This window comes from Gasterosteus aculeatus, chromosome 4 (assembly GCF_964276395.1).
Source record: "Gasterosteus aculeatus chromosome 4, fGasAcu3.hap1.1, whole genome shotgun sequence".
Taxonomy (NCBI): domain Eukaryota; kingdom Metazoa; phylum Chordata; class Actinopteri; order Perciformes; family Gasterosteidae; genus Gasterosteus; species Gasterosteus aculeatus.
The window spans coordinates 23675395-23696036 of record NC_135691.1 but is presented as its reverse complement, the minus strand read 5'-3'; the positions used below and the strand labels follow the sequence as shown (position 1 = coordinate 23696036).

At 42.4% G+C, this 20642-nt stretch overlaps 1 protein-coding gene across 24 annotated transcripts in view; it reads right to left on the bottom strand.

The window, feature by feature from the left end:
* The window catches only part of LOC120817254 (pleckstrin homology domain-containing family A member 5), a 117611-nt gene that overhangs the window by 12817 nt on the left and 84152 nt on the right, over positions 1–20642 (bottom strand). For 6 of the 24 annotated variants that reach the window (XM_040173247.2, XM_040173255.2, XM_040173249.2 and 3 more), the window contains exons 10-23: positions 19365–20474; positions 15821–16101; positions 14494–14732; positions 11379–11477; positions 9647–9766; positions 8158–8211; positions 6099–6179; positions 3333–3395; positions 3175–3255; positions 2920–3072; positions 1869–1970; positions 1686–1794; positions 1192–1238; positions 371–568 (exon numbers count right to left, since the gene is read on the bottom strand). In XM_040173247.2, coding sequence (XP_040029181.2) covers positions 371–568; positions 1192–1238; positions 1686–1794; positions 1869–1970; positions 2920–3072; positions 3175–3255; positions 3333–3395; positions 6099–6179; positions 8158–8211; positions 9647–9766; positions 11379–11477; positions 14494–14732; positions 15821–16101; positions 19365–20474 — 2737 coding nt within the window. The remainder of the gene's footprint in view (positions 1–370; positions 569–1191; positions 1239–1685; positions 1795–1868; positions 1971–2919; positions 3073–3174; positions 3256–3332; positions 3396–6098; positions 6180–8157; positions 8212–9646; positions 9767–11378; positions 11478–14493; positions 14733–15820; positions 16102–19364; positions 20475–20642) is intronic. The other 18 variants (XM_040173256.2, XM_078101399.1, XM_078101400.1 and 15 more) reach the window with 11 other exon arrangements.

The window sequence follows — 20642 nt, the reverse complement described above, 5'->3', positions numbered from 1 at the left end:
AAATATCTACAAATAAAAGGCAAGACACACTCAAAACACCAGTGTATACCAACACAATAAAACATTCAATTCCACAAATGAGTCCACGTAGGGGTCAGATCGGGTCTGATCATCACAGTGATGGCTGAATGGCTTGAAGGGGAAAAAGGTAAAACAACACTGAAATGAATTGTATATGTCCTTTTTGAGGAATACATCTCCTCTGTGTAAATCAACTCAGCCTTAATGGTGGCTTTGAGATGTGAAAATGATATACATGGAGATACAATGGTTGAACTCACAGAATACTTGGTGTGCTTATGGATGGCGGCCCCACATGTGGGCCGAGGGAGCAGACATGCTGGTTAAAAAAGTTCTCAGTGGTTCTTACGCTGTTCACTCCGTTCCTGGCGCTGGCCTTGCGATCTTCAGAGCGGTGCATGTGGGGGGGTAGGCGACCGCCAGGATGTGAGTAGTGGGGGTGTGTGTGTGTGGGGCGCACTGATGAGTTGTAGTACTGAGGGAGAGGAGGGCGGGGGGGCAAAGTGTCGCCCTCCTTGAGGGGGCTCAGTGGCAGCACCATCACTGCCTGTTGACAGTTAACACAGCTGGGCTCATTCTACGGAAATCTCATTGTGGACTGTACTTATGCTGATGAGTTGGGATCAGAACAGCTGCTGGAAATGATACCAGCTAAAACAATGATCTTAACTATGCTCGGTAGCTTTGAAGGGCGCTGCCGAGAGTAATCTCTGCATGGCTGTGGCCTTCCCAAACAGAAACAAAAGAACCAGCATCAAATTTGCACGAATAACGCAAAACAAGAATTGTCTTTGTGTTCAGCCTGACCACACCCGCAGTTGGCTTCAGTAAAGCAAAGCACATGGCTGTTACCTCACGTCAATACGTCAATGGCACTGATCATGAATTTGTTCGCATCTAGGAACAAAAATGAAAAGTACCGCATTACCAACTGTATTTAGCAAAAAGCACAACTAGTATTTAACTGGCTACTGCCTTCATGCTGACCCTTGAGCAAACAGACTGCCAGTAGGTGTCCCACAGACACTTTATGATGTTGGTTGCTTACCCTACAAAAATCATTCTGTCTACAAAATTATGTTTAAGACATTAAACAGACAATTAGAGCAGACAAAAGGGAAACCTGAGAGTGTGGTGTACTGTGCTGTGTGTGTGGAGCGCTGAACTCACCTCATCCTTCTGTCGACTGGAGAGCGCTTTGGAACCAGGTAAAGCTGCTGGATAATGGAAAATGGAAAGAATAACTGTAATAATATTTTCTTTAATAATAAAACACATTTGTGGTCACATGTAAATAATCAGATAAATATTAAATCTGAAAATGGGAACAATCTGTAGGATCTGGGTAGATTTATTGCCAGAAATGGAATGTAATATTCATAACTATGTTTATTTTGAGCATAACCACCTGAAACTATTGTTTTAGTTGTTGCATTTTCAGCTTAGCTTAGATGATCCATTTCTAGGTAAGTGTCATATTTCTACAGTAGCTGAGAAGGGACAAACCAAGACTGCAGAGAGACTTTCATGTTGTTACCTGAAGGCAACCGTAGTTTTCTACACACTAGGGAACGCAGGTGGTTAAGTCAGATGCAATCTGCCACCGCGGAACTAGATACCACTAAATACTACACACAGGTTCTGTAAGTGCTGGGGACTCTCACTGCTGTCTGTGCTCCGCTGAGGCTTATTTTTGGCCAGAGCCTCCATCACATCCTGGATCCTCCACAGCTCCTTTTGGATCTGGATGTGTCGCTGACTAGGAGGTTCTGTCTGAGGAGACATACAAATGCTGTTACATCCTGGATCACCCCCCAAAAGGCTGTTTGGCTGTGTGTTTGTGTTACCTGTGGGCTGCCCAGGGCTTCCAGCTGCTCCAGCAGGTTGGACTTAGCCATAGTAACGTCTGCCCTCATCTTGTCGTAATCCCTCCAGGACCGCTCCAACTCCTGGAATCAGCCAGCCAACAGGAGGGTTATGGGACTTATCGGTCTTTAGGTATTTCTGTGTGTGTGTGTGTTTGGGCATTGCCCAAGGTATTCTTGTGTTTGGCTCAATGCTTAATATAATAAAAAGTTGTTTGTGCACAAACACAGTTCTCTCCATGGAGTAAGCACCTTGGTCGTCCTTCAATCAGAGGATTGGTGGTGTGATAGCACAGGTGTCCTTGTGTATGCTATCTCATCCCATCAGTTTGAATGCGTGAATGATGAGATGTATTGTTAGAGGGCTTTGATTGGTCAGAAGACTCTCTGATCCCTCTCTTCATCTCTCCTCCCTCTCCCCATGTTTCCTATGTCTCTCCTACAGCTCTCCTCCTTCTTTCCTTGCCATTTCCTCCATCCCTCTCCATCTCTCATTCCCCTCTCCTCCATCTTTCCCCCTCTCTCCTCCCTCTCCCCGTCTTTCCTCCATCACTTTTCCCACTCTACTAGCGCTTTCCTCCATCTCTCCTCCCCCTCTCTTTCCACTCTTTTCCTACTCTCCTTCCGCTCTCCTTTGTCTCTCCTCCCACTCTCCTAAGTCTCTATTTCAAAACATATACAAAACATATACTGCCATGTCATGCATAATCCCACTGATGTTGTGTTTCCCATCTATTCCTTCTGCAGAATTTTGCGTGGTGCAGATAGTCAGCCACACAAACAAACAAACATGATATGCCTCAGGTCAGGTCTCTGCATGAAGATGATCTCTAGCAGCTCCAAACATTTGAAACTACGACCATACAGGACTGATTTCCTACTCTCAATAGTGGATGAACGAATACAAGCCCAGCTGTTTCTGGGGTCGCACAAATTCTATTCAAGCATTTTTGTGCACACTGGTAAAGTAGCAGTATGGTATTTGGTTTGTATTGGACAAAACTGCAGTGATATGTGTCTTGGCAGTGCTCACAGTGGTGACTCTGGACAGCTCTCTGCAGGTGCTGAGTAGGCCGCCCTGCAGCACGTCTCTCTGCTGGACCAGGCTCTTTGTGGCTGCAGCGTTGGAGCCACTCTGTTCACTCAGCTCCTGACTGGCCGACAGCAGGGCCGTCTCAAGAGTGTGCTGCCACACAACAAACACACACACACACAAAAAATCCTTATTGTACACACATGTCTACACAAAGACACGACAATTAATACACACATGAATACATGAGTGTACCTTCTCTCTGTGTAGCTGCTGCAATTTCTCCTCCTGCATCCTTGCTGCCTTGTCCTGCTCACACAGTCTGCTGAGCTTGGTCTGAAACAAACACACACATGAACTAAAGTTCCTCTGAATCTTACCATCCATTTCACTGAAAATGGGGCTGCTCTTACGTCTATGTTAGGCTCCTCGGTATGCTGGATGAAAGAGCCATCTTTGAAGTCGTCTGGACTAGTCTGAGTTGAGGAGGCAGAGATGTACGGGACAACAAAATATCTGTTAGGAGAGCTGAGAGTTTGTCTCTGAAATGCTATCAGGCAGTTTGGGTAAAACAATGACCTGCCATCTCTTTTTTCTTTTAATTTACCCTAAATAATAGAGGATGCCGACTTATCCAACATCATGACAAATTTTTCTGATAAAATACCACAATGTCATGGGAATGATATAAATAAATAGTAATCTGTTCTCAAATGGTATAGATTTTAGAGTTAACTATACACATGCTTTGGACTGTTCATTCCAGAAGAGGAAAGTGAGTGCATATTCACTAACCCTGTTTAATTTGAAGGTGATTACCAGGGATATTGTGGCTGAATATTTTAATACAGTGACAGAGGGATGGAGGGAGGTGTAACCTGAGAGGACAAATTAATCCCCAAACTGAATTTATACAGTATATGAATCAAATGCATAAGTGTAATTTTTCCTCTTTTTACCAGATGGTCTCCTCTGCTGTGACAGTTTCAGTCTGATGTACTCACTAAAATCTCAATGTCCTCTGACAAATATAGGATGACGGAACACGTAGATCGGTCCTTCTACATTCCCTTCACAGAGCAGGCAGGACATTTAAAACTCGCAGCGTTGTATGTTGCGGAAAAAACAATTAAATGTATTTAACTGTTCCAATAATGAACATGGGGCTCTGCTTTATTTCCTAATACTTTAGGATTTTCTCTTGCATAGTGTGTTAATGATTAAAAGTAATTTGGAGTAATAGTAACCCCAGTTCCGTAATGTCCACATATTGTGAGACCTTAGGGTTCCATCCATCCATCCATTGTCAGACCGCTTATCCTGCACACAGGGTCGCGGGGGGGCTGGAGTCCATCCCAGCCAACTTCGGGCGATAGACCTTAGGGTTGAGGTTCCTTATTATGTTCTGATCCAGGAAAAAGGGCTGAAACGATGGTAGGCAAGATGGGCCCTTTAAAAGCACTGTCCTAAGACTATTAACGCCAGTGAATGTTATGAAGAAAAGTCTTACTATCAAAGCAGTTTCAAGGTATCTTGAATGCTTCAATGAACAACCTTTTGATGGCATAGTTCGGTAAAATTAGAAATCCAACTTTCTTTCCAAGAGTAAGATGAGAGGTACTAGGTTTAAAGTGTGCGAGTACGAGTTATGTGATTATATTTTATAGACAGAAGATTTGAGGGAGCACAAATCCATTTTGAGGGGGTACAGAAGGGTGAGTGTAACAGATGATTTAGGCATTTGAACAGCAATAGGCTAAAAATTGAGCGCATTCATCACATTTTTGAGCAAATTATTTTTTTATCAAGCAATTTTGGAATCATTTTGAGAGGCAAATTAATTTGGTATTAATACAGTGTCATTGGCTAGACTAGAGCATGGCATATGAGCTTCTTGTTAGTCTAACACACTGGATGTAGACTGTGGGTATCAGTATTTCAAATGGCTTTCTCCTCCCTTTCTGAGCTCTATTCTACTAGTGCACTGTCACTACCAACTGCTCGATCGGTTTAAAGAAATACAAACCACGATCAAACCAAGGAGACGGTTCGGCTAGGCTCGACCATGCATAGGGAATGCAAATAAATATTTATGTAAATCCCTAAATGTTCACATGGTCATGTTCGGTATAGAGATGTACTATCTTTAAATGCTGACTTTTGCACCTGCAGACATTATCTTTTAAAAAACACCCTGACATCTACAGGTGGGTTGCAGGGCTTTCAGCTTGATAGGCTAACAAATGAGGGAAGCAAGAAGCGATCGGGTCTATGATCAGGGTTACATGTTAAAATGGCTCCTTGGAATCCTACGGACTGACTGGCAGACTGAGTAGGTATCGGTTGTTGTCCATTTACTCCCACAGTACCACTAGTGTGTCTTTAATCACACACAATCAATAGTTGAGTAAATGTGGGCAGCATCCCGAAGGTTCAGTCCTATTGTACCTTTCCACAGACTAGCATTACTCACTGTTTCTGGCATCCAGCTGGGGGACACTGTTCACACGCTCAGTGCAGTGGTACAAAATGTTTCGGTGCTAATGCTAAGCTACCATACCCAGAACCTCTCTCTTGGAAAAAAAGCAAATGTGTATTTATGAGAATGTGGATCTGTAATTTGGTCATTGTAACATAGCACACATTTCCAAAGTGATGACAACAATGAAATGGAGAGGAGGAAACGGTAATACCACAAGCCATGCTTGCTTCATGTCACTTCACACAGAAAGCAATTACATAAAATGTAGTGAACTTCATACACAGTGCAGTAATGCTGTGATGACGTCCAGAATGTTTACTGGTTAACAACTGCTTCATGAACAGGCTGCCTTCATCCAAAGTGGGGAAACAAGTGGTTGAATGAGAAGGGAAAGGCGTGGAAACACTGGGATACCAGGGCAAAGGTCTGGTTCAAGTCTGCTCCACACCACAGATTCAAATGACATCCTTTAAGGGGAAACTAACCCCAACATTTTGGAAATGTACTTAATGTTCATCAAAAACTACAAAAACTCAAATTCTGTGTTTTCAAGGTTAATGTAAAAATACAAAATGATTTAGATGATCTGCATCACTGCCATGGTGCTTTGACCAAACAACAGGGACATACAGTATGTCAAAAGACAAATGGACTGCCTGGACTCTGACTTGAAACGGAAACCTGCCAAGGACCTTACTTGCTGATAGAGTTGCGGCCTCGGCGCCGAGTTCTCGATCATAGTGTGAATCGTGAAGATTAGAGGCTCATTGTCCTTCGTCTAGCGGAGCGTTGAGAAGAAAGAGGTTACAATGGTGTAACTACACAGCTGTACATGTTGGTTGAAGGACTCATGTTTCCTATCCAGGAGCTGGAGAGGGACGATTGGTATCCTCATTAGGAGAAAACCTCTGTAAGGACAGCTCACTCTCACTGATCAGATGAGAGTGAGCTGTCCTTTTAACATAATCTATGGTTTTAACATAATCTGTGTCAAGGGGCCATTCTTGTGTTTTTACATAACCCCATTATACAAATACCTATACTTTAAATTAGGGATGAGCATTTCCAAAAATATAATTGGAAGTTGGGACGGTATTTATTTAAGGAGAAGGTTTGGCGCATTATAAATTATGATTTAAAGTAAACAGGTCAAGAGTAATTGATTGTTCCAGTACCTGTGAAGTAAAAGAAATTAGAATTAAAGAAATGGACTGAACTTTGTCTTCCGTTGTGAAAATCAAATCGAGTACTATCAAAACTGCTAGTTACTCCCTCTTCTACAACCTGTCCAAGGCTGGTCGCTCCTTAAAGACGAGAGCTTCTGAGAGCCCAGCAGTGGTATTTGGATGACTCCAATCAGCAGCTTTATCTGCAATTATACCTTCCCTGTTCTGAAGATAAATGAACTGAGGGTGATGAGGCTTGTAACCTATTTCAAGTCTGAAACATCATTTTCATGGAACACTAAACATGAATGACAATAAAGCCTTCTTCAAGTCAGCTCATTTACCAAAGCAAAAAATGGTAATCGTTGAAAATAGTAGTAAAATAATAATATGTAATAAGTATGGTCCTCTATCTCAGTGGTTCTAGGCCAGACCAGTAAAATCATGGGCAACGGTCCGGTCGACTCACACGGTGCAACCCCCAGGGGACTGATTAGGGATAGCAGCTATTTAAAATATACCAGTAGGCCAACTCTAATGGTAATTAGATATTATCCTGTGGGCCAAAGATAATCCCCCTCCCCAACTAGGATGGTTTGACCCAACCTGGCTTACGCCAACTGTCAAACCTGTAAAAACAACAACTTCTGAAGTGTAGCAACTTTTTCTGGTGTAATTGGAGACTATGTGTGACTGTGTCAGGATCCCAACAGCTTCACTCACTCCTCCCACTCGTTCACACTCCCCTGAATTCTAATCACCATCACCTGCACCTCATCAGTTCACCTCCCTTTATATTTGACTCTTCTTCACACACTCAGTGTCTGGTCCGGTCTCTACAGGACACCACAGACTCCAAAGCTACGTTCCTGAATCCCTACCGCCGGATCCAAGGGACTCTCCTCCAGTCCGTAACCTGGAACTCGGGCTACCCTCCAGTTAACGTTCCATCATCTGCCTGCCTATTCATCGTATCTCTGTCTGGTTCCGTTATCGTGTCAATAAACTATTGTACTTACCTCACGGCTGTCTCCTGTCCCCCATTCGTGACAGACTGACATATACAACAAGTGCTGCCGTGAGCCCCCCCCTGCCTTCATCCCAAAGCACGCAGGGGTGGCCCACTCCTTGCGCAGCAGTCCAACTCAGCTACAGTCAGAGCAAACAGACCCCTCCGTCCAGACTGGAAATTAATCGCTCATGCCCAGACCTGCGACCCACTGACAACGGGTGTACGACCCACTTTTGGGTCACAACCCACCAGTAGAGAAAGACTGCTCAATCTTATCTAGATTAGCTAAATCATTATCATAGATCCTAATTTATAGATTAGCTAAATCATTGACAGGCCTTAACACAACACAGTCATTTGTTGGTAAATGATTCCGAGTAGACCAAAGAAGAAATTACAGAAAAACAATCAAAAAGACAGAAAGAAAATCCTGAAACAAAGATTGTCACAAATCTACATGCATGTAAGTTTTCTATAACCAATGTTAAACAACAAATATTAGTTTCCACTTGGAAACGTTTAATATTTTGGCCTTTGTAGAGATGGAGACGAAAAGGAGTAAATTCACAAGCTCTCACCTGGCTGTCCAGGTAAACAAGGTTCCTTTGGAGATGATGAGAAAGAACATCAGTCTGCAGTCGCAACAGATAAAGTAAGAGAGGAAGCAGTTAAGGTGACAGGAGAGGATGGAACAAAGGAGTCGATGGGACATTTCAAAAGGAAGAAAAAGATCATAGGCAGAGGATGAGAAAAAATGAGAACAAACTTAAGCAACATGTCTTAGTTGCCTTACCTTAACTATGGTTAATTTGTCATAACAGTGATATCTTCTAAACTCTAAACAAACTGTAGTGTCCACGCATTGATAATGTAGAAATAAAGGGTTAGTATTGAATGCTACAAACTGTGACTGAATTTGAAGTCAGAATCAATATCAGTCTACAATCTGGTGATAGCAGGGTCACACGAGGATGTTACATAAGATGGCAAAAAAAGAATTGCCTCAGCAAGCTCAGCTGTGGCTGACCACCATGAATTAAGAAAACCAGTGTAAGGTCATGACTTTCATCATCATTGAAAAGATTCTGTGCTCCTGATATGGTATTTTGTTCATAGCAGTACACGGAGGGCCGGCCATTCTTCAGTAGATATTTAGCGCCAATAAAAGTCCAGAACTAATGTGAATATACAGTAAAGCAAAAAAAGTCAGTTTGCTTCTATAATTTGAGATAATAGATGACTTTACAGTAATGAAGCCTTTAGAGAATGAAAACAATATTGAAAATGCTCCAGAGATATATTACATTGGCTAGCTTTTGTCAAAGGCATATGGTTAAGCCGTCAACAGTGTATATTCTGCTGCATACACAATTATGAAATGAAATTTCTCGCATACAGTCCAACCCACATGGCAGCACTGCAAGACTGTATACCAGAAAAACTGTATACCTACTGTACATGCATTATGAATGACCTTACTGCAAATATACTATCATAAAACGCACCATGCTGTTGCAACAAAGAACCAAATTACACCACAGAACACTCATAATGTACATACGGCAGCTCCTATTCAAATGTATAACAACTGATTAACATTAACTCCAAATCACATTCCATAGCAATTCTTCTGAAAGAAGACCCAGAAGTATCCGTCTTCTGGTAAACATGACTGACAAAACCACATCCTGCGCCAATATCGCAGATACATGTCAAGCTATTTCAATGGAGAAGTTTAAACTTCATCCTGCTCATGAAATTGGTTTTGAGTTTGTACAAATCTCTTGCCAATCCATCCAGCATTTTTCAGTCTGGACCATTTGGTCCGACCATTTGGCTTTAATTACCAACACAAAAAGAAATAGCTTGAGTCGCAGTGAGTTGACAGTCACAGAATCTCTCAGAACACACAGAAAGCAATTTCGTTTGGAGATAACAAACAGTCTCATGCAAGGAACCTCCCCTTGTGAATACACATAAACACACAGAATAAGGTTTTTTGACTGCCTGGTTAAGAAAGCACCAATGTGTACATGCACACACGTTGTGTACAGACTCAGTGCTGACCTTAGCGTTGGGCCCCTCCAAACCCAGAGCCATTAGCTGAGCTACTGTGTGTTCCCGGAGACTGGTGAGCTCCGCCTGCTGGCGGCGGAGCTTGATCAGGAGCAGAGTCAGCTCCTCGGGCTGCACACAGCAAAATACAGAGGAGAGAGGAAGAGCTGCCACACTGCCGACATCAACAACACCGTCCACTGAAGAACTAATGCCACTCATTAATTGTCCAGTCAAAACAATTCAAACCATTTAAACCCTTTATTTTCCATCTGGAGCAACAAGTATTTTACACTGATGACAATGTTGCTTCTGTTCAAGTGCTACTGCAGACAATACAGAAATTTCTGCTGTTCATTTCGTTAGCTTATTTTTTGGGATTTGGCATTGCATCTATGCAGGGTGGTGTCAAAGTTGTAGCTTAGGATGCAACATAAAAGGAGGCTTGGGCCTGACAGACATAAATATGAGGCTCGTTTTAAAATATTCATGACAGATATCTGTGTAGCTGGTACATTCTTAGCCATTGGGAACTGAAAAAATTCTCTCTGGCTTCATTTGACACATTATATGTTTCATTTTATTCATGCGTGATATTACAAATAGTGATAGTTAATTTAGGCTGCATTTATCAACCTCTTCATATAAACAATGACTCAAATTACTTTGTGTAATGTGAGAAGGACCACTCAGAAGCAGAACCACCGCCCAACAGAGCGTTCCAGCCTCTTTGCTTTGGTTTCACGTTGGTCTCACAACTCTCATGTGGAGCTTCCAGCTAAAGAGCAGCGAGCTCCCTGAGGAGATGGTAAAGATGGAAAGAAAACTAGAGGGGAAGAGTGAATAATTGACGTGTTTGCCTGGTAGCCAAAACATGACTTCAAATGGATGATAATGTTGTTGTGGCTTTAAGGGAAAAGATTACACTGAAGAAAACAATACCGCTAGAATCTTAACCGTAACATATTTGAAGGATGGAGGCATACTGTCTCATTTAAAAGCCTTCCTACGTTTGAAATGAGGCTAAGAGCTGGAAAATTAACTGCTTATGAGAGAATTTAAAATAAAATGTCAACTTGAGAGAAAATGTTCTTGGGAATGGGGCAGCCTTTCAATGACCTTGTAAATTTGCTGCTGGCCACTATCGTCTACCTCAGATGTTGCTGTCACTTTGAACAATAGTAGCTGCGTATGCCAGTTCAGTTAAAGATGTTTGCACAGACACATTTCTGCAGACACAAATTCCAACACATTTCTAACCCACACACACTTATCTTCATCATTACTCAGGACAGTGAAATAAAAGAACACAACCCTCTGGGAATAGGAAGTCTTTCTCATCAAACTGCCAAGGCACAATCACATTATTCACAGCCTTCTTCAGACAGAAACATCAGTCCTAGTCGTTGATCGTCGTTGCTTCAATTTAACTGCAAAGAGTATTTATTTTGTGTGTATGTGTTATCATTAATAGACAATGACAGTGTCAGTAAATACATTGGTCACGCTGAGACAAAGGGAGCAAAAAGAAAAAAAGAGCAATGAGAGGCTGCTGAGAAAAAAAAAAACTACCGTAACTGATGGGTGTGTGAGTGAGAGTGTTTAAAGGTCAGTGATTGGTGGCTGGGCCCGTTTTCCATTTGTGAAAACAATACTAACAATTCTTTTCAGTCTATCAGAGTTTATTGAAATCATGGAGAGTCGATCTCATAGATGGAGTGTGAGAGAGCAGAATAACACTCACCGTCTTGCCTTGCAGGGACTGTGGGGTGATGGACTGTGGAGGGACTGGGAGGGATCGTCTGTCAGGTTGGTAGCCGTACTGTGGGGGAGGGGGGTGGGACTGGGGGGGATATAACAGGCCAAGATTATTAAACTAATTATAATAGTAATACAAACGATAACAAATGAATGGCATGTGTAATAATGACTGTCAGTAATGGATGATTTGTAGTTAATTAGGTCATTTAAACATTCGCACCCCCTTGAAGTTAATGTATCCACACACTGAGAGAAACATCTCACTGAGAGAAGCATCAAAAGAGCAATTCATTCAAATGAGAAGGTAAAAATAGGAAGCAGTCAGCCATAAAATCATGCTGTTATCTAATGGTCAACATCTGCTCTCTTTGTCAGCAAACACAGAGCAATGATTGGATTTAGAACATTGTTACACTTAAAAAGGCAAACGTTAAATGAACATCTGCCATTTGACCGTGTATTCATTTTAACAGCTGTAACAAACTGTTCAACAAAAGTCAATGCACTGGCAACAGTTCCTTGGCTCTAAACACTCATATTGCATGGCGATTAAATAATGAATGGACTGTATTAATATGTGTTTTCTGGACTGTTGATCCTCAAAGACGTCTTCATTGACCCATTCACACACTGACGACAGAACTACCAAACACAGTGACACCAGCCCATCAGTCACTAGCATTCATTCATCATATAGAAATTCTGTGTTTAGGGTCCTGCCCAAGGACACATGGACACAATTGGAGCCGGATATCAAAGCAGCTGTTTAGTATTATGTACCACTGAACCACAATATGAAGTGAACTGATGAGGGCCTTCAAGTTCCTCCTAAATTTTTACCGTATCACAATATTTTTACAGTGAATTACTGTTTATTCTCATTTATGACGCATGACTCTTTACTCTGTGGCCGCATATTAAACCACCCTCTGTGGGTTACTATAAAGCAGTGGTGTAGTCTACGTCATACGCAAGTATACGTAGGAAAAGCCAAGGATTTCCGTATACGCACTAACAAACAACTAACAAAACGTAACAACAACGTTGTGACAGAACGTTCTAACTGTCATTCATTAATTCAGCCAGTCTGTGTTGTGAAGCACTGACATTTGGATCGTTGGGGCTTCCGTGCCCTCGATCTGACGCAACATCGTTAAGGCTGGCGCATTCTTCTGCGTCTGCGTTGTTGCGTCGACGCACTGGTTTCAAATCATGGTTCTAAAGTCTTGCGTGTGTTGCAGAGCAATTCACCGCCAGAACAACAGGCGGAGTAACGTGTTTTGTTGAAGACGACCTAGAGAGTCACTTATTTATTTATTTGTTTATTTATTTATCATAGACTTTATTGCCCCGTGCATCGCCACTGCTGCTTTTCAAAATGTGAGGCTCCGTAAAGGATGTAGTTAGCGGACCAATCGCAGCCTATGCGCTGCGGGAGGCAACGCAAGCCTAGAAAAATGGCTCGACACACGCAAGGACGCAAGGAGGTGTGAAAAGGCACGCAAGGGACACGCAAGGGGATCTTGCGTCTGCGTCGCTCTGAAAATGCAGAAGCATAAACTAGGCTTTACTCAGCAACAAGTTCTTTGGTGGTCATTTTTTGCGCAACCAGGTAAGAGTCAGAGCCAGTCAGAGCCATTATCTATTAGAGAATTTGTACAAAGTTTAAAAGTAACGAGATACGAAAGCTAAACAGACCCAAATAACATGACTTTGGTGATTTCAAAAGTTCGTCCCTGAAGCTACTGCCGTGTCGAGTGACACTGCAGCTGCCACAGATCATGACGGTTGACGTTGGTTGGTTAACGTTACAGTTACAGAAAACCATCCAGAAAATTCTACTGCAACGTTACTGTTACCTGGTGAGTAGCTTATATGATGTGTGCGTTTGTGTGCCTGTGTGACGTCACAGTGCTTAGTGTGTGGGGTGTCTCTCTGGGACAGGCGGGTATGAGTCTGGGAGGGGAAAATCACAGTTTACTCACTACAAAAATATACTACACCAGTGCTACAAGGCCTTAGTGGCCAAGTGTTTTCAGGGGTTTTCTTGAATGGGAAGGAGTCGCTGTGTATGGTAGCTCCTGTCAACAGTGTGTCGAATGGGTTTCAATGGGTGATGATGACATGTAAGAGATAAGATAAGATATTCCTTTATTAGTCCCACAATCGGGAAATTCACAGGATAGCGGCAGCAAAGTGGACAATGCACACAAGATACAACAAGAGCAGCAGTAATAAGTAAAGCCTAGTTTATGCTTCTGCGTTTCCAGAGAGACACAAGGACACGCAGACGCAAGAGCCCCTTGCGTGTCCCTTGTGTGCCTTTTCACACCTCCTTGCGTGCTTGCTTGCATCGACCCATTTTTCTAGGCTTGCGTCGTTTTCGCAATATATATATATATATATATATATATATATATGTTACAATAGCCAGTATCATTTTATTCCATGTGTCCATGCATGCCAATTGGTGGAACCAAATGTTATTATTATGTTATGTTAAAAAAACATATGATGTAATTTCTTTGTCACCATCCAAAATTATTTTATTTTTCTATTATTTCTTCTTTATTATTATATTTTCCAAGTAGGCCACTGACTGGTCAATACAAGCAGTGCATTTAGTGGGCAACGTGCTGTTCATTGAGTGAGCCGGTCCAACAGTCCAACTCCTGGGCTACTTTTTTCCCCCAGTCCGTCTGGTTTATACATCAAAATGTAATCTTGTCAAGTCAGTCTTTGGTCAGGTGTTCAGGTTCCAAAACCTAACCTCCTGTGAAGAAGTTTTATTTTGGCGGTGGTATTGACAACTTGGGAGTGGAGGGGGGTCAGGAGGAAAATCTGTTGACCCATCATCTACAGTAAGTGAGCAATGTTCCATACTGTAGCTTGTAGTGTTATTTCTCATGTGATTTGATATGTGGTGAATATATTGGTGTTTAGTCTATTTGCTTCTGTTTTTTTTCCTGTGCTACCACAGATGAACAAACCTAAATTGAGTGCACATTACTTCACATTATAATGCTTGTTAAAGAGGAAACTATATCTTGTACCAAGTATTATCATTGGATATGAATCTCCAGTGCCATGTCCTCTACCTTGGTGACGTGCGTCCTGTGCCACTGTTCCTGCGTCACGTCCCCACTGAGAACGGGTGAGGACACATCGGGTTGGGAGTTGCTGGGGTTGGGAGCAACCTGCTGGCGAGGAGGGGAGAAGGTGCTGTAGAGAGCCAGGGAGCCGTGAGATGGCGAGGTGGGTATGGAGTGTGCCACGGCGTATTCCGAGATGTTACCCATGGTCTTTGTGCTGGGCAGAGTACCATAATGACCCACGGCTGGAACACCAGGAGGGGAAGAGAAAAATCACATGCTTTCCTGCTCTACACATTTTCAGTTATAGCCATGACATAAAGCTCATGTTTCAAAATATAGAGAAAGGACGGCAAAAGCATGTCTACGAATTGTCTAAGATAACAGAGACTTATGAGAAGAGGATTCTGCAAAAGTAGCCGTAAAAGATGGGGAATAGAGAAATATAATGCTCCACATTATATTTCTGCTCCACATTATATTTCTCTATTCATTCATTCAGTACATATGCACTGGTGGCAATCAGTATTCACTATTAACGTTATTAGGTTGGTATTACAGCGGATAGTTAAAACTATAACATAAAATGACAAACAGAGACACATTACAAAGAGAGGGCTTTTTGAATTTTGGACATAAAACAGCAACCATAACAAACAACTCAGTCCAACTGTATGCCACAGCATGGTAATGTCTTTGAGGGGGCATTACAACCAAATAGGTGCAGGGGAACAAGATCTGTTTAATAGCTTCCTGTTTTTCTCCTACATCTAAATCCTGGTTGTCTGAGGCTCAGTACCAGTTATTGGTGTTTCACGCTTAAAGGTCCAACCTCACTTTGCTGTGTTTTGAATGCAATGTTAGCAGTGACAAAGACTGTTTTTGGTTACATTGATCGTATCCATTGTTTGTATCCTTTCGTTAAGAAACTACAGCAGGCAGAGCAGGGGTGAAAATTCAGAAGAACTTCCTTGAATAGTCTCACTGTAATTTGTGGAAAAAAGTGTTTCTTCAATTATTCCATTGTTGTCTCTAGTTATAGATATTCTAAACGTGAAAAACTTCATATGAACCAGTTATTATATGAGGTTATATGAATGTCCCTAGCACGAAGTGCAAACTTAAAAAAGAATTCAATTCTTAATTCAGTAGTCTATTCATTTTAAATAGGAATAAAATTATAAAATGACATTTAACCGGATTTGCGTTTTTGTGAGGAGGAAAGTTTCCTTGCTTTCTGAGGGAACTACAGGCTAGCGTGGAGACCTTCCACTTAAAACCTCCAAACTCCCCTGTCACTGGAAGTAGTACTTTCTGTCTGTGACATGAGTACCTGTTGGCTGAGCCAAACTGTGCCTGGAGAAGGCCTGCCGCTGCTGCCACTCATACAGCTGCCACATGGTGTCGTCCCTCATAGACCTCCTCTTCTCCGCTGTGGTGACGGTAGAGGCGGGACGGAGGGCCTGGTCATACACAGAGCCTGCCACACTGCAGATGCTGTCGGGCCTCATCATAGTGTTGCGGGGCAGCGTGCGATACCCCTCCGGGTAACGGGGTACGATCTGAGGACAGTGGCTCGGCATGTTCCTGGGTAAGGTTTGATAGGACGTTACGCTGGGAGAGAAACATATCAACTGATTAGTAGTGAGGAGTCAGTGAGTAATTTTTTCATCATTCTTTATGTTAGAAAAGAGTGGGGCAGCATCAGTGAGGCTCTGATAATGCAGGGCTGTCTAAAGGGTTACTCTGTGGAAGCTAAACACAGTCAACTGGCTCTTACTTGACATCAAATCCATCTAATTATTTCTGAACTTTAGTATTATAGTACACTTAAGTTTTCAGTTTGCTCTAATTGACTACGTTAAGGTGGACTAAGAGGGCATCCTCAAGCGCCCCTCCTGGAGCCCCCAAAATAGATAAGGATAAAAAATGTCAATATTTGTGTTTTTGAAATATGAAATATAGATAGTAATATTTGTAAAATATAATATCAGCGTAAAATATATGCTTTTCTTGCACGTGCCTACTTGTCATAAGCCCGTCCTGTCTTCATGCACGTTTTAGCTGCGATAGGGGAAATCTCAAGATTCTCAGCAGTAGGCGGGTCTAAGAAGCCCATTAGCCAATTGTTGACCAAATAAAAAAATGTGTGACATACAATTTAGCCAAATGATTCATTATATATATATATAGAGCTATATATATATATATATATATATATATATATATATATATATATATATATATATATAATATATTTATATAGAAAATATGTATATCTGTATTAGACACTTGGTTTACCCTGAATCTGACACAGAATCGTTCTTAAATCAGGGCTGCTCCAATGCAATCAATCGTTCTGCCATACTTTTACGTTGTCCGGAGAAATTGAAGTAACAAGGAGCTCATCATCATTGCCGCAGCAATTAGCCGGGAATCATAAAATGGGCGTCTTGAATCTCTCGGACTGTAGCTTTGACCCTATGAGCAACATTCCTTATGGCCACTCCCTTTAACCATTCATCACTAAGATAGTCTTCATTCTTTTCATTTAACCGTTGCATTCAGTAGGGACACACTAATACCCTGATCAGTATCTATTTTTAGGTACGTATAAATTAAAATTATATATATATATAACCGCAAGGGTTCAGATTTTTGTCACGTCTTCGTCTGGGGCAGATATTCCAAAATGTGTGCCTGTGCTAAATGAAGACCGCACAGCAAGGGGGTATCTCCTTTTCCTTTGTAAATGGCACATTAGGTCTTTCACAAACAGGATTGTTGGAATTATGGATCGCTGTTCGAATGAATTGTTCCAGAGCACTATACTCTCAGAGGGAAATCTGGACGCTGTCCAAGGAGATACAGCAGCAGTACATGAAACAGTAGACTAAACCATATGAGACAGTAGATTAAAACACATGAGACAGTAGACTAAATCTAACATTTTCAAAATATTTCACTTAGCTTTAGTCAAACTTTGGGGGGGTCATGTACTGGTTCTTATGAACATTAATGTACCAACACACATTTATAACAAATACACAACAATCACGTTACCGGGAGCCACTGAACTGTTAACGGCAGCTCGTCTGGCCGCCCCCCCCCGTAGTTAAAAAAGTCACTTTAATGACTTCCCACTGAGGCTGTGATGGTTTTATAGGTGGTTTAAACTTCATATTATGAACAGAGATAGATCAAAGTGAGGTCAAGTACACACGTTATGAACCTGAAATACCACTTTCTAAATTAGTAACGTTACAAACGTTGAGAATAAATACACAAAGAAACAGAACTGTGTGATTAAAAACGAACCCTACATTTTGTTTTGTGGTGTGATTATAAACTAACTATGTATTTGTTTTGTTTTAGGGAGCCAGGAGGAAGCAGCATCAAGCTGAAGGGGTGAGTGCTGAATGTGTGTGGTGATTTTCAGCTACTGTAGCTTCTACGTATTCTGTAATATTTTAAGATTACAGTTAAATTAGCTCGTATTCTATGCAACGATAAAAAAAGAGTTTATACAAGTTAATAAATGTGTTTGCTACTGTGGTTTCTATTGATAGTATTCATTGATTTCCACTCCCTTAAGATTGTAATGTACTTTTGGCTAAAATGACATGGCTTAACTGATATCAGTTGGGTCGTCGTGGCGCAGGGGTTAGAGAAGGTGTGCTGGGAAGCACAAGGTTGGTGGTTCGATTCCAGGCTGCCCCATGTTCTGCCCCATGTTCCATGTCGAAGTGTCCCTGAGCAAGACACCTAACCCCTAATTGCTCCCCGGGCAAAAATGTGAAAAAGCCATGGGTTTAAAGTGTAATGTAAGTTGCTTTGGATAAAAGCGTCTGCTAAATGACCTGTAATGTAATATCATTTGATTTTAAAATGACCGGAAAATGTTATTCTGTCAGCCTGAAATATATCATGCTGAGGAGGTGAAGCATATCTTCCTAAATTAACTGAAATAATAAGATTACCTTCTCTTTCTGTATTTTATCTTTTTTCCCCCTGTATTTTACTGTCGAGCCCAGCTATGCTGTTGCTATGCAACTGGAGAGGTGGAGGAAGACCCAATGACGCAAGCAGGGAGTCCCTCTTTTAGGCCAGACCGTCCTATTTTAGAGACCACTCAGTTCAGCCGATGCGGTTGTTGGAGGAAGGCTGAGTCCACGTAAGGATGCATCCCATCAACTGAGAAATAGCTACCAAGAGACTGGTCGTCTCACCCGCACCCCCTCCCCCCATCCCACTGCAACCTGACATCACTGCTACTTGTGCTGATGGTGAATAAAATGTCTGTTAGCCGAAGCAGGGCTAACAAACTGTTAATACGTTATTTCTTATCTGCCTCCTTTGCATGGAGTGCTGATGAAGATGATACGTGTGGCTTGGCCGCATTGAGTGTGTAACAGTCTCATTTTCATGACAATGCAGCAGAGGGAGAGTGGAGGTTCTGTTTGACTGCGTTACTTGGTTCGGCCCGCTTAATGCCCACATGAGATACACATCTGTGATGACACGCAGGGCTTTTACCTTCTGCTGGGGACAAGTTCAGAGCAAGAACGGAGAAGATACACAGGAAACGAGGGAAAGAAGGAACGTAAGAGGTTTGTGTTGGGAGAAGGAACAAATGGCGAGCAGCTAAAATGTCACGTTCATTTATGTGAGCTGTGAAAAAAAAATGTATTCACTCATTTAAATCGATAACAATGTATGGAAGTGCAATGTGAAAACAGAAGAGAATCATTCTTAAAAAGAGAGTGTGGACAGACAGACTTCACTAAAGTCCTCTTATTGACATTGAAAATCCTCCAATGGTTCCATAATAATAGTGTAATTATGGGAGCACACACGCACACGTCAGTCGCTCTCACCTCCTGGTGTCATCGTCCAGTCCTCTTGTCCTGTATGTGCGGACCCAGTGTTCCAGTTGCTGCATGGAGTTGGTCCTGGATAGGCCCCTCTCTGGCTCCTGAACAGAAGCAGGGGACTTTCCCGGACCCAACGCCATGCTGCTGTCCACCTCTGCCGGGCTGCAGTCCCCAGTCCGCTTGTCCACCGTGGACCCCGAGCCATTGATTTGTGCAGGAATGGGGACATTGAGGTTGGCCTGGCCATGGCGAGATGCTGACACTGCGGAGGCGATAGCCGCAGCCTGAGCCGGCTGCAGCTTGATGCTGCTGATTTTAGTCAGAGGCCTCTCTGCACTCTGGTAGCCATATATTTCCCCGCGAACAGTAGCATACCTCCCTGCATCTCTGAGAGTAGCATACTTCTCTCCTTCTCTGAGAGTAGCGTATTTCTCTCCTTCTCTGAGAGTAGCGTATTTCTTCACTGCCTTCAGAGTGCCGTATTTGTCCACCACTTGAATGGTACCATATTTACTGTCCGTCTTCCTCATTATGCCGGGCATCTCTGTCTCCTTCAGTGACAGCTGTCTCTTTACCTCTTTCTGGGGATTGCATTTCTGTCCTTTCTGAAGTGTGTGCCTGTCTCCTATTATTTGCAATGCATACTTTTCTCCATCATTCTTCAGCAGGTACTTCTCTCCATCTTTCGTTGGGGCGTATTTCTCCTCTGTCGGCGTCACACTACATTTTTCGGTCACGTTCTGGGGAGCATACCGCTTCAGATCCTTGTGAATTGCATACAGCTCTCTGTCTTTCTGCAGGATGCTTTTCTCTCCGTCTTGGTGTAGGAGATACCTCTCTCCTTCCGTCTGAAGCATGTAGCTCATGCCATCTTTTTTCAGGGAGCACCTTTCCCCACCTCTCTGTAAGCTGTAGTACTCATGCTCCTTTTGGCTATTGGGTTTCATTGGGTCTTGTTGCTGTTTATTGTTGACTTGAGATAAGGAACGTTGCTGTTGTACAGGCTCACGGTTGCGTTCGTTGTTCTGGATCTCGGGCCGAGTTAGGACTCTGTGGTTGAGTAACATGTTCAACTCCTGAGGTGTTCGCTGATCCACTTTCAACTTGTCCAGTCTGAGAAGAGAGAAGCAGAGGTTTGTAAACAACACAATTGTGGAATTTGAAGTGGAAGAAGTCGTATGTTGGTCTGTGTCACAACTCTGAGAGGATGCCGTGAGCATTAAGCACTGTGTATCAGTGTTAATTTTGGCAGCTATTTTTGATTTAGTCTTAGTCACGAAA